Raw genomic sequence first — 13,208 nt, 5'->3', positions numbered from 1 at the left:
CAGCATTTTTCATTTCAGAATGAAAAAAAAGCATGCAAAGAAAAACTCCAGCAATTCGTGTACAAAAAAATACCACATCCTGAGCTTCTGCTGTCAGAGGTGCTCATTGTAGGGATAGCGTCTGCAAATAACTTTTTTTTAAATTTTTTAAAGTATAATCTCTTTTTTGCCCACAGTGAAATTATTCATGAGACAAGAACATCTTCAAAAAGAAACTACAGAATTTAGAAATGGAAAAGTTGTTGGATAAAATGTTTTAATGCAGAGGATATATCATGAGATATAAATGTGTTTTATTATTATTATATTTTAAAAATTATATCTAGCTGTTTGGAATGAATTATCTGCAGCCAGCAGCTGTCAGAAGATTGCAAGACGGGTTTAGGTCCTCAGGGCTTCAAGAACCATTTTGGTTTTACTTTTAAACTGTGATCCCAGTGCTTTCTGGGAATTGTAGTTCATGGATCAAGCTACAAGGCCAGGATCAGGCGAGGATGTATGGGTTCTGGGAGGGGACCCCTCTTGTCTTCCTGTTTTTAAACAAATCAACCTATCAGTTTTGATCTCTGGGTAAAGACTGAGGGGCCAATGCACAGAACTCCGCAAACTGGTGCAAAACATCAGCTTAATTTTATATACATGCTGTTTGTGTTGAGGATTGTTGGTAAAAGGGGAAGGAACATGCCTAGCGCCTGCACACAACAGCTGAGCGGTACGCACAGATCTTGTGCGCAGGCCCAGTAGAGTGCAGAACTAAGATCGCCGGAGCTCCAAATGAGCTGCAGCAAAGGCAAAAACCTGAAGCCTCTCTGCTATGGTGAGTTCGGAAGCCTTTTTTGTGTGTGTGTGTGCGTGTGTGTGTGGCGCAGTGATTTTAGATGAAGCTGTTAGGTATGGTTGAAATGGACACACACATATACAACGCACATATGGCTACCGACTTTAAAATTTAAGCAAATGATTAAAATTGAGGTAAAATGTTCCTACTTTCATGTTACCGACTGCTCCAACCTGCCAGGAAACTTTGCATATTAAAAGGTGATCATGCCTTGCTGTGCATTACACAGAGTGCTCATTTTAATACTGAGGAGCTCCTTGTAATACATTTGCATAAGATTCTCAGTGGCTGCTACCGTGGTCAGTAAAAGCTGCCAAGAACTGTTTTGTGCATTGAAGGCTGAACTAACTTACAAGCTAGACTGGCTACAGTTAGCCTTGCTCCAAAGGGTATGCGTTTGAACATCTGCCCCTGAGTAATTACAGTAGACTCTAAGTTAACCAGCACCCTTGGGGCTTGGTAGATGCCGGACAAATGTAGTTTCTGGTTGCTTGAGAGTTACTATTAAAAATAGGCCTAACTAATAATATACCCCAGTGTCTCGCAAACAATACTGAGCCACGGCTCGCTAAATAGTGGGCCCTGGCTAGAGGGCACCCGGATGTGCGTGGATGTCAATGCGATGACATCACACGTACGTGTGAGATCATCACGGCGACTTCTGCACATGCGCAAAGGCCCTGAGCTGCCAGAGGGGTGTGCTCAACAGGACAGGAGAGGCGCCAGCACTGGCTGTCTACAGGACGCGCCTCTCCCCGTGAGAGGCACGTTCTGTAGGCAGTGTTCATGGGCTCGTGGCACACCTGTAAATTTTACCGCGGCACACAGTTTGCAATTCACTGCTATACCCCCATACTATGCCGTGCCTTAAACTGTTCCAGACAAACTACTGGACATGTGGTAGACAAAGCGTGGGCGTACCAAGTTTACACTTAATTTTCCACCAGAAATTGATTTTATTTTCATTTATATTTAAAGTATTATAGCATTGATTTATTTTTTTGCTGGTTGCTTGAGAGTTCTGGTTGGTTGAGTTCCAGTTAACAGAGATTCTACTGTACTGAGGTTTAACCAATCTGTGGTCAGTGGCTTAGAAAAGGTGAGAGGCGCCCGGGACAGTGGTGTCCCATCTCCGTCTTCAATCCCGCCTGCCGCACACGTTCCCCACCCCCCTTCCCCTGTACCTCTAGTCGAAGTTGTTGCTCACGGCGGTCAACAAAGTGCTCCTTGTGCCCCCATCAGCTCTCCCTCCGATGCCACTTCCTTTGTGCGGCACTCGGAAATGATATCCGCGGGAGAGCTGATGGGCTCGCAAAGAGCGCATTGTTGACTGCCGTGAACAATAACTTCTACTAGAGGAATGGGGGAAGGGATGGGGCATGCACGGGGAGGGGAGGAATGGGAAGAGGAGGGGTGCTGGCACCCCCGGGGCAGACCGCCTCCCACACTCCTTACTGCGTCACTATCTATGGTAAAGAGGGAGAGAGGTGTAGAGAAGGTACCCTCTTGTCAGCTGATCATGGGAGCTTATGCTTGTATGTGACAGGGAGACAGCTTTTCATCCAGGTCTACTACACTCTGCCAGTGCTTTCTGCGCCTTCCCTGCTCCAGATCTACAGCGACTGACCTACCCTGCTCGCTGGTGGCCCGGAGTGCATTCTCGGGACCACTCCGTAACTAAACTGTGCAGCGCAGTAAAATGGAATCTGTCCCCCACCCCCACTTTCTCTCTGCAGAAATTGGGTTTGCTCCACTTTCTGGCAAGCATTCCTTTTAACAGGGTGTGCAGGCATGGGAGTATAGGTGCTCCTGGGGTAACACTTTGCCTCTTTTGGTTGCTTATGTGAATAGTTTGACTCTGAGAGAGGCATTTGGGGCAGGAGTGCAATGTGTACTGAGGTGATCAGATAACCCCCCTCCCTCAGTGAGACGAAATCAGTCCCTTATGCAGAGTGAGAGAAAGGCTGACACCACTGAGAGACAGTCCCACGCCCTAGGTGAGACAGAGAAAAGCCTTCTAACTGCGTGGGATGGAGACAGTCAATCCCTCTCCCACTCCAGACTAGCAATAAAAACAAGACAACCCCCTCCTACCTTGGGACAGAAATAATCCCCTCTCAGACCTAGATTCTCAAAACTTTGCGTAAAAACCGACAGGCTGCTGTCGCAACACTTTCAAAAAGGCGAGTTCTCAAAAAAATGGGCATGCAAATGAGGTCGGTGGGGAGAGTAGTGGAGGCTCACTAAATTTACACGAGTTGGTGATAGTGACCGGCACAAGCACAGAATACACCACGAAAGAGGCGTAAATGTGCGCATAGGCCAGGAAAAGCAATGTCGTAAGCACATATAGGTGCATGCCTTATTAGAGCATAATATATGCATACAGAGGCGCATGACACGTGTGACTGTAGCTGTTGGGCACAAAACCAAATTAAAACCGAGCCCTTTTACAGTGGTTTCCCTTTTATGCTGACTGTTGGTTCCTGTGGAAGTACACGTGCTCAAGAAGTGTGCTTTTATAAACCCCCCCATAAAAAAACCCTTGTTATTTTTTTTTTCCCATGGGCCACAGTCAAAACACACGCCAGAGATGCGTGCCACAGTACTGGCAACCTCCCCCCCCCCCCTCCAACTAATTGCTGATTTTTGATCACCAAAAGCTGACGCCGCACTTGGAGAATCACTCGGCGATGATGAAGAATTGCCTGGGGTGCTTGTTTGAATATTGATGAGCCCATTTGCATAGCATCACAGAGACTGCTAGGAAGCTCGGAAAACCCCTTGGTAAGCCGTTTTGAGAATCCGACGCTAAACTACATGCGCCGCTAAATCGGCTGGAGCAGGCTTAGCGACCGTGTTAAAGGTAACATTACGTTTTGAGAATCTAGGCCTCGGTACAGAAAAGCAATAAAACCAACAGCCACCTCCCACTATGGGACAGAGAGCCCCATGGTATATAGGAAAGAGACAGCCCCAGTCAGTGTGGGACAAAGATCTGTGAAATATAATACAGGAGAAGAGACAGTCCTTCAGTTTGGGGAAAGCACCCTTCAGGCATTCAAGACAAGGTTGGATAAGTTCCTACTGGAACAGAACATACGCAAGTAAGGCTAGACTCAAATAGGGCACTGGCCTTTGACCTAAGGACCGCCGCGTGAGCGGACTGCTGGGCATGATGGACCACTGGTCTGACCCAGCAGCGGCAATTCTTATGGGGAGCAATGGCAGCTCCTTGGGATAGGTAAAGAAAAGCAGGAAGAAGGACAATGAAAAAGATAAAGACTCCCAAAGAGTAATGGGAAGGAGCAATTCCAAACCTTCCTTGCTGATACACTGGAGGCTGTCCCTCTGAATTCTAATGAGGAGGGGTAGTTTGATGATCTGTTTGACCTGTCATTCTGGATTAACACCTGAAGGGTTGGTCCCAGATAATGCACAGGGGCTGTGAGTACCCCACTGCCCACACTCGAGGCCTGTCTCACTGTAGCATTGTAAATATTTAATTTGTAAGTGGATTTCTTTTTAGATTAATTCTGTATGTATGTATTATTATTATCTTTTTTTTTTAAATGATGCATTTTGAAAGATGTCCGTGCACCTGTGTTGTCTGAATTGAATGTACATTCCAGCAAACAGCTCATGTGTGCAATAAAATATGGATATATGCAATCTGAGATGTGATTTTACCATCAGTCTGGGCATTCACCTTTTCCTCATGCATACTCGCTAAAATCGTATCAATGAAAAGGGAAAAGTTCTGGTGATGGGACACGCTCACCGCTGCTCAGCTGAGGTAATAGGAATTGTGTGTGGAGGGGGTTAATTTAGATCGTTACGCAAGCAAGAAAATTCCATTTGTGCTTCTTCAACGCAGTGGGAGACTGAAGATCACCCAGCAGAGCCAGTTGGGGAATGCAGGTTAGGACAGATGCCAGGATGACGGAGGGTGGGAGGGGGGAGGAAATACTGGGGAAAATATTTTGTGGAGAGTGTGGGGCTCTGTCCTGGTATCTTTCCAGGAATTTTTTTTTCTTTTTTGTAAGAGGATATATTAAAAGATCTCCCGGGAAAAGGAAAAAAAGGGGGAGGGGGGCCGAGGAGGAAGCAGCCTGCCAGGCAGCTGTATGCAAATAAGGGTCTAACAATAAAGGAAAGCAATGGGCCGAGACACATAGCAACAGGAGCAGACATTCCTTCTGAAGGCTGAGGGGAGAGGTTAGGCTAATATTATTTATTTATATTTATTGGCACTTGATATACTGCAAATTATCTAAAAAATAAAAAGGCAACTATGGTTTACAGTAAAAACAACATATACAGTTCCATCAACTGAATACAGACAGTACATTATTTGCTACAACAAAGAGAATTATCCCCTCCCCCCCCCCCCCACACCTTTTATGAAACCACGTTAGGCTTTTTTATCGCCGGCCACAATGGTAAAAGCTCCAACGCTCATAGAATTCCATCGGAACTAATACCACCACGGCTGGTGATTTTTGTTTTTTAAAATCTAATGCGGCTTCATAAAAGGGGTCCCATGTTAGGTAGGAAAGAATTGTTGGAACAGGTTCATAGACAACCCTGCAAAAAACAAAGATGCGCGCCGACAACTGAGCGTAAGATGGAGGCGCGCGCTGCACAAAATTACAGTTTTTAGGGGCTCCGACGGGGGGTTTTGTTGGGGAGCCCCCCCCCCCAGTTTACTTAATAGACATCGCACCAGCGTTGTGGGGGATTTGGGGGATTGTAACCCTCCACATTTTACTGTAAACTTAATTTTTTCCCTAAAAACAGGGAAAAAGTGAAATTTTCAGTAAAATGTGGGGGGTTACAACCCCCCACCCCCCCCCCCACAACGCGGCACGATCTCTATCACGCCCCCCCCCCCCCCGTCATAGCCGTAAAAACTAATTTTCTGCGGCGTGCGCCTCCGCGCTGCGCTCAATTGTCTGCGCACGCCTTTGTCCCGGCGCGCTTTTGACCTGACACCATTGGAACAAATGGGTCTAAAGTGACTTCTTATCAGGAACTTTGCCACTTTACAAGAATTAAAGAAGAGGCAGGTTGTTCCGGAGTTTGCTGTCTGCCATAACAGAACAACTCCAATAGCTCAGAAATAATATATCCAAAGACTCATTACTCAAGTACATAAATATCAATACAGTCTTTCATTATTCATAAGAAAGATTCAAAAGGATTATATAGACCTCAGTGGTGCTTTCTGTATGTATTAAACTTTTTTTCATACAGACCATTGGCACCCAAATTCGTCATTGGTCTCAAAATATGCTTTTTTGTATCCATATACTTTCTATTTTTTTATTTTTTTTATTATTATTATTATTAAACAAAATACTCATCTTTAGTCTACGCAGGTGGGGGCAAGCACTCCGACATAGGACTATGTTTCGCCCATACAGGGCTTTATCAAGGAAAATCCCCCTTAAGCCAAAAGACTCATGCGTCCCACATTTGCTCGTTTTTCAACTACGAAATAAAAAAATTAAAAGTATATGGATAAAAAAAAGCATATTTTGAGACCGATGACGAATTTGGGTGCCAATGGTCTGTATGGAAAAAAAGTTTAATACATACAGAAGGCACCACTGAGGTCTATATAATCCTTTTGAATCTTTCTTATGAATAATGAAAGACCGTATTCACAAAGACTGTATTGATATTTGTGACATAACAGAAAACAGAATCGAATTTCTGAAAAGAGGAGGTAAGCGCAGTAGGTTGTCGGCAGAATGGATGGCATGTTTCGGCTGAAAGGGAATTATGAGTCACACAGTGCAATAAGGGGTTAAAGTACGAGGGGCCGCTGAAAAGTTCTCAGCCCAACCGAGAAGAGAATGATGTGGTGCCATGAAACGTACACGTTATTCCACACTTTTCCTTTCAGTGATAAGAAAGGAAAAGTGTGGAATAACGTGTACGTTTCATGGCTCCACATCATTCTCTTCTTGGTTGGGCTGAGAACTTTTCAGCGGCTCCTCGTAATAGTACCAACGGTAAGACGAAGTTATACACCGAGAGGTCCTTAAGAAAAACTATTTCCAGCTTCTGCTTTGCTTTGTTCTTGGCAATAGCCAGTTTGTGGCTAGAGCTGTTGTTATTCATTTCTATACTGCCTATCAACGGAGCATATCAAGTACTTAAGCATTTTTCTCTCTTGTCCTGGCGGACTCACAATCTCCTTTTCTCCAGGATTATAGAGTTTTTCCTTCTCCTTTGTGAGAAGTCTTTGATTTTTTCTGTCCGTTTTTAGGAAATAATGTATCTTTGATATGTTTGTATTTTCCCCAGTACAATACCATTTCCTAATAAGGGAGTCTCAGATTAGGCCCATTCAAGCTGCCTAAAGGAAGGGAGGGGGCAATGAAACAGTTCCTATCTTTGAAAGAACCTCTGCCAAGGATTTTGAGATTGTGCTAATTATAAACGATAAATAAATGAATACAAAATAATAAAATAAATCAGGTTCTCTCTGCCACTAATGGTAAGGGAACAATGAGACAATTCCTCCTTTTGAAGGATTTTCTTTGCCAGCTAAAGGGTGGGGGACAATGAGACAGTTCCTATGTTTGAAGACCCTCAGATGTGACCTGACTCTGACAGTAAGCACTGGACACCATACGAGGGGGTGCTGCAACGTTCTCAGAACATAAGAATAGCCTTACTGGGTCAGACCAATGGTCCATCAAGCCCATCAAGCCCAGTAGCCTGTTCTCACGGTGGCCAATCCAGGTCACTAGTACTTGGCCAAAACCCAAGGTGTAGCAATATTCCATGTTACCAATACAGGGCAAGCAGTGGCATCCCCCTTGTCTTTCTCAATAACAGACTATGGACTTTTCCTCCAGAAACTTGTCCAAGCCTTTCTCAGCCCAACCAAGAAGGGAATGAGGTGGAGCCATGAAACTTACAAGTTATTCCACATATTCACCCCTAAGTTCAACACACTCGGCACGTCATGTCTGAAGTTTCTGTAACCTTCCAAAAAAATACTCTGATGTCTAGTCACTAAAATACTGCTCTGCTGTTGCAGTCACCTCTGAATCACTCAAATCCCCCTTTCAGACTCTTTTTAAGGTTTGGAAACAGAAAATAGATGGAGCAAGATCTGATGGATGATCTATAAACTGAAACCCCAACTGCATCAAAATATCCACCCCTTTGTCAGCCGTGTGAGCAGGTGCATTGTCTTGCAAAAAGAGAACTTTCCGCAGCTTCCCTCTCCTTTTTTTCTTTCAATGCCTCCTTTAATCGGCACGGTTCATAGACAACGGCGCGAAAGACAAAGGCGCGCGCCGACAACTGAGCGCAAGATGGAGGCGCGCGCCGAAGAAAATTACAGTTTTTAGGGGCTCTGACGGGGGGTTTTGTTGGGGAGCCCCCCCAGTTTACTTAATAGACATCGCGCCGGCGTTATGGGGGGTTTGGGGGGTTGTAACCCTCCACATTTTACTGTAAACTTAACTTTTTCCCTAAAAACAGGGAAAAAGTGAAGTTTTCAGTAAATTGTGGGGGGTTACAACCCCCCACACACCCCACAATGTGGCGCGATGTCTATTAAGTAAAGTGGGGGGGTTCCCCCCACGCCCCCCCCCCCATCGGAGCCCTAAAAAACAGTAATTTTGTGCGGCGCACGCCTCCACACTGCGCTCAATTGTCTGGGCGCGCCTTTGTCCCAGCGCGCTTTTGACCTGACACCAATCGGCACAGCAAGTTACAGTAGTATTCTGCGTTAACTGTTTGGCCCCTTGCAAAAGAGTCAGTCATTACAACATATCCCTGATCCCAAAACACTGCGGCCATGATCTTTCCTGCTAACTTTTGGGTCTTGAATTTCCTTGGCCTTGGAGAACTTGAGTGCCACCATTGTATGGACTGTTGTTTTGTCTCAGGATCATAGTGGTGTAACCAACCATATTTCATCAACAGTAACTAGTCGTTTCAAAGAGTTGGCACCAGCTCACTGAAAATGTTGTAAAGTCAACTTGGACGTGTCCACTCGATGTCATTTCTCATCAGCATTCAAACATTTGGTCACGCACTTAGCTGACAGCTTCAGCATACCCAATTGCTCATGGATTATACACCCATGTTCCCTGGATGTCTGTAGTTTCTCAGCAATGGTTTTTAGCCAATATTTGCTGATCTGCCAAAATCAGGTCATGGACTTGGTCGTTAGTTTCGAGAGTTGACACTGTTTGAGGCCTCCCAGACCTTGCTGCATCTTTGGTCTCAAAATTTCCACGCTGAAAGTCTGCACACCACTTGTTCACTGTGGAGTATGATGGACATTTGTCACTCAATGTTTGCATCATACGTTCGTGCATTTCCTTTGGAGTTTTCTTCTGCAGGAATAAGAAGGCTTGGAGTTCCACACTTGAAAATTCCACAGTTTTCAATGACACGATTCAATAATTATCTGAAACAATGTAAAAACATAGCATTACGATTCTGCAAACTGGCATTTTGCAAAATCAAAGAACACTTTTCAGCTACAGTGGCACAATAAGGCTCAGAATTTAGGAAGTTGGTTGGGCTGAGAACTTTTCAGCCCCCCTGGTAGCTTCTCTCTGCCACAGTGTCAGATGAGGACATTCCCTTCTATTCCGGTCCTCTCCCTTGTATTACTCATCCCCTCTTTCTACTCGCCCACACTTCTATTGTCAGAACTCGATGGTGCATAGAAAATAAATAGCAGCGAAAAAGGCCCCAAATCTCCAGTCCCTGGCTCCTTTGCCTGTACTTGCCACAATGTCCTGTTCTCCAGCAGGAATGCAATGAACTACAGACATTAGGGAAGCACCTGGAAAGCCCTCTGCATTCCAGCATCCTGATATCAGTACAGGATATATGAACAGCTTAGAAGGGGGTATGTATGGGAGGTGGCCTTACCGGGAAACGGCACTCCTATCCAAAGCGAGTAAGTGTATGCTTTTTACCATAAATAATTGCTTCCTCCCATCACCCCCAACACTCCACGTTGAAAGGGCTTTTACAGAGAAAGCAGGAGATGAGCTGTCGATCAGTCTGCGTAAAGATGGAGCTAAGCTACACATTTCTCTCTGAGTATTGTACAGACAAAGCCCTTTCTCATTCAGGTGGGAGAAATCTCCGACTCACAGTTAGCATTCTCTCATGTTCAGGAAGGTGATATATAGTTTGGTTTTCATTCGGAGTGATAGGTGGGGGGGGGGTTCTCCTCTTTTCCTTTTTAATCACCCCTCATCCCTTGCTACGGAGCCTAAAAAAGAGTTAAGGGGGCTTGTGGCGCTGAATGGGTTAAGAGCCGGAGCTATTGTTGAAATTCTGGGTTTGCAGCTTTATGGAAATGCGGGTCGGGGGAGGTCAGGCTGGACGCGTGGCTGGAGCCCCCTCCCCGCCCTCCCTCTGTTTTGTAAGTCTCACCAATCACATACCCCTAGAGACAGGAGGTGGAGATGATGGCAGGAGGAGAAGCCAAGGGGGAAGGGGGGAGAGGGAATTAAAGCCCCTTCCACTACAACCCAAAATAAATTAATACCTTAATACAAAAGCTGGAGAAAGACCACAGAACACCTTACAAACTCAGTCTACAGACTGAAATAAAGGAAAGGAAAACCCTAGCGAATGGTAAATCGGGAGGGGGGTTCTACAGTGTTTTAGAAAAGAAATTACACACAGACATCAACAATGATAAACAGATCTGGGCTGATAGATGGGATTAAAGATGAGGGGGGGGGCCCTCATGATTAACATAACATAACATAATTCTTCTATACCGCCATAACCAACTGATTTTTAAGCGGTTTACATCAAAGAAGACTGGACAATCAGTGAAATACAAGATGATAGGGAAATACAAAAATGTCTTATAAGTACAAATATTCTTTAAGAAAATACTATGTAAATTTTTAATTCAGAATAACGCAATCACTCTAAGAAATGAATTTTTCAAACAATGTCGTCTTGATCAATTTCCGAAAAATACCGTAGGACGACATGGCTTGACAAATACACTTACCCAACCAAGACTGCGTGTATATATTTGCGTAAGTATGCCCATGTGTGGGAATATATATATGTTTGTGCGTGTGTGTATGCGTCTATCTATGTACATGTGTCTCTGTGTGTTTACGTGCTTGGATTTCTCTGTATCGAATTGCATGTATGTGTGTTATTTCTTTATGTCTCAGCGTGTGTGTGTGTGTGTGTGGTTGATGGGTTCAATCAGGAGGGGCTCCTGGAGGGCCTGGGGGAGCAGGCACACTATCGCCATTGTCCCCCCTCAGACTCCCTAGGGGACCTCGTCTGAAGCCTCCGAGCTGGTGCAATGACTGAAGAGGGTGCGGGGCGTGTAATGCGAGGATGGGGGTGGGGGTGGGGGGCTTTCTCCCCCTCCCCCTTCCCCCGGAGAGAGCAGGAATCCATCCTGCCTTTCATTCCTCTTTTCTGTGTCGTTGAATGAGGACAAAGGCCCGGCACGCGTGCCCTGAATTGAGGCCAAGGGGAAGCCCCTCGGTGACTCGGCTTGGCGTGTGCCTTTCATGCCCCAATCTCCAGAATGAAAGGCGACCACGCGTCGAGCCCTGGCCCCATCTGCTGCCTCCCGGGAGACCCTCCTCGGATAAGGTTGCCCCTCTGGCGATTGGCTTCCTGCTCTCCAGCCATCTGCAGCCTGGCGGGTAGACAATAGGGGCTGAGGGCCTTTAAATAGCCCCGGCCAGAGCTCTGCCCTTCAAAGCTCCCCAGTTGCAGAGGCCGGGTGAGTGCACGCTGCCGCCCAGAGCTCCTGCTAACCGGCACCTGGGCTCCTCAGCCATCCGGAAACCACCGCTCTCTCTCCTTGCCCGTCGCCTCCATCCGCTTTCAGGATGCCCAGAGGCTTTCTGGTGAAGAGGACCAAGAAGGCGGGCCCCGTGTCTTACCGGATCCGCCGGGACGAAGAGCCGCAGCCTCCCGCGGGCTTTGCCAGCGTCATCACCTCCACCTGGTTGCAGGAGAAGGCCCCCCCGGCCCTCGCGGGGGTCGCGCGCAGCCCCCAGCGGCCGCTCAGCAGCTTTCAGCACCACGGCGGCCTGGACAGAGCCCTGAACTGCAGCTCCCCGGCTGGCGCCGAGTCCTTCCCCCAGCCCTTCTCCACGGCGCAGGCGCAAGCCAAGCTGGGCTCCCTCTGCGGCCAGCCCAAAGCCAAGAGGGCCCGGGACGAGGTCACCACCTCCCCGGTCCTGGGCTTGAGGATCAAAGAAGACCCCCGGGACTCTCCGCCGCGGAGGCACAGCGCTAGCCCTCTGGGCGAGTTCATCTGTCAGCTGTGCAGGGAGCAATACGCCGACCCCCTGTCCCTGGCCCAGCACAAGTGCTCCAGGATCGTGCGGGTGGAATACCGCTGCGTGGAGTGCCCCAAGGCCTTCAGCTGCCCGGCCAACCTGGCGTCCCACCGCCGCTGGCACAAGCCCCGGAGCCCCCAGGAGCCCCGGGCCAAAGAGAACCAGAGCCCCGGCCTGGCCCTGGCCCCTGGCCCCGCGCCCCCAGACGAGACCTACCACTGCTCCCACTGCACCAAGACCTTCCGGCGACAGGCCTACCTGAGGAAACATCTGGCCCTGCACAGGCCAGCTGTGGTGCTAGCCGAGAGCAACTGCGGGGGACCCTCTCCGGCTCCGCAAGCGGGGGCCAGCAGCAAAGAGGGCCACCGGACAGCCCCCAGCCCGGTCCAGGAGGGTCCCTTCCCGAGGTACCTCCGCCCAGCCAGCCTTTCGGCCAGTCCGGTTCAACTGGACCTCATGTGAGGAAACGGCCAATCCGGACTTCTAGCAGCATCAGAAAAATGGCCCTGGCGCCACAGAGATATTTATATATTTATATTTGAAATAATAATAATAATAAAAAACTCTGAATTTCTCTACTGGTGGGAAACGCTACGTACAGTTTGCCCCAGAGATTGTTTTTCTGTGTGTGATTAGATAACATGAGAGCGAGCAAACAATGTTAATAAAATATTTATTTATGTGGCTTTTTGTATTTAAGGATTTCACTGCTCTTTATTTCTATGGTATTTGTGAAGAGGCAAGCGAGTGGGGTGGATTTAGCTTGAAGGGTATATTTAATATTTTATTTTTCAACGTCAATGTTTTTCATGTGCTTTCTTCTGTTAAGAATGTGTCTCTTCTTTTCAGCAAAATTGAAAAATAAAAAAAAAATATCTTGAAATATACAGCCTGTCAAATCGTTTTTGGTGGGAAACTGGTGTTTACAGGTTGAGATCTGGAATCCATCTGTCTGTAATTCGAATTCATTTGGGACAAGCAAGACATTGATCAGCTTTCAGAGACAGATGCTGAGTTGCAGGTCGGCTTTACTGCGTTTT

General features: G+C 47.0%; 1 protein-coding gene across 1 annotated transcript; it reads left to right on the top strand.

Annotated features, from left to right (window-relative positions):
- Positions 1 to 11,712: 11,712 nt before the first annotated feature.
- Positions 11,713 to 12,997, top strand: LOC117365464 (insulinoma-associated protein 1a-like). The gene has a single exon (XM_033955941.1). The coding sequence runs from the start codon at positions 11,713 to 11,715 to the stop codon at positions 12,628 to 12,630; it is 918 nt and encodes a 305-aa protein (XP_033811832.1). The 3' UTR covers positions 12,631 to 12,997.
- The last annotated feature ends 211 nt before the right edge of the window (positions 12,998 to 13,208 follow it).

Source organism: Geotrypetes seraphini, chromosome 8, assembly GCF_902459505.1.
Source record: "Geotrypetes seraphini chromosome 8, aGeoSer1.1, whole genome shotgun sequence".
Lineage (NCBI taxonomy): Eukaryota > Metazoa > Chordata > Amphibia > Gymnophiona > Dermophiidae > Geotrypetes > Geotrypetes seraphini.
This window is presented reverse-complemented; position numbering and strand designations above follow the sequence as displayed.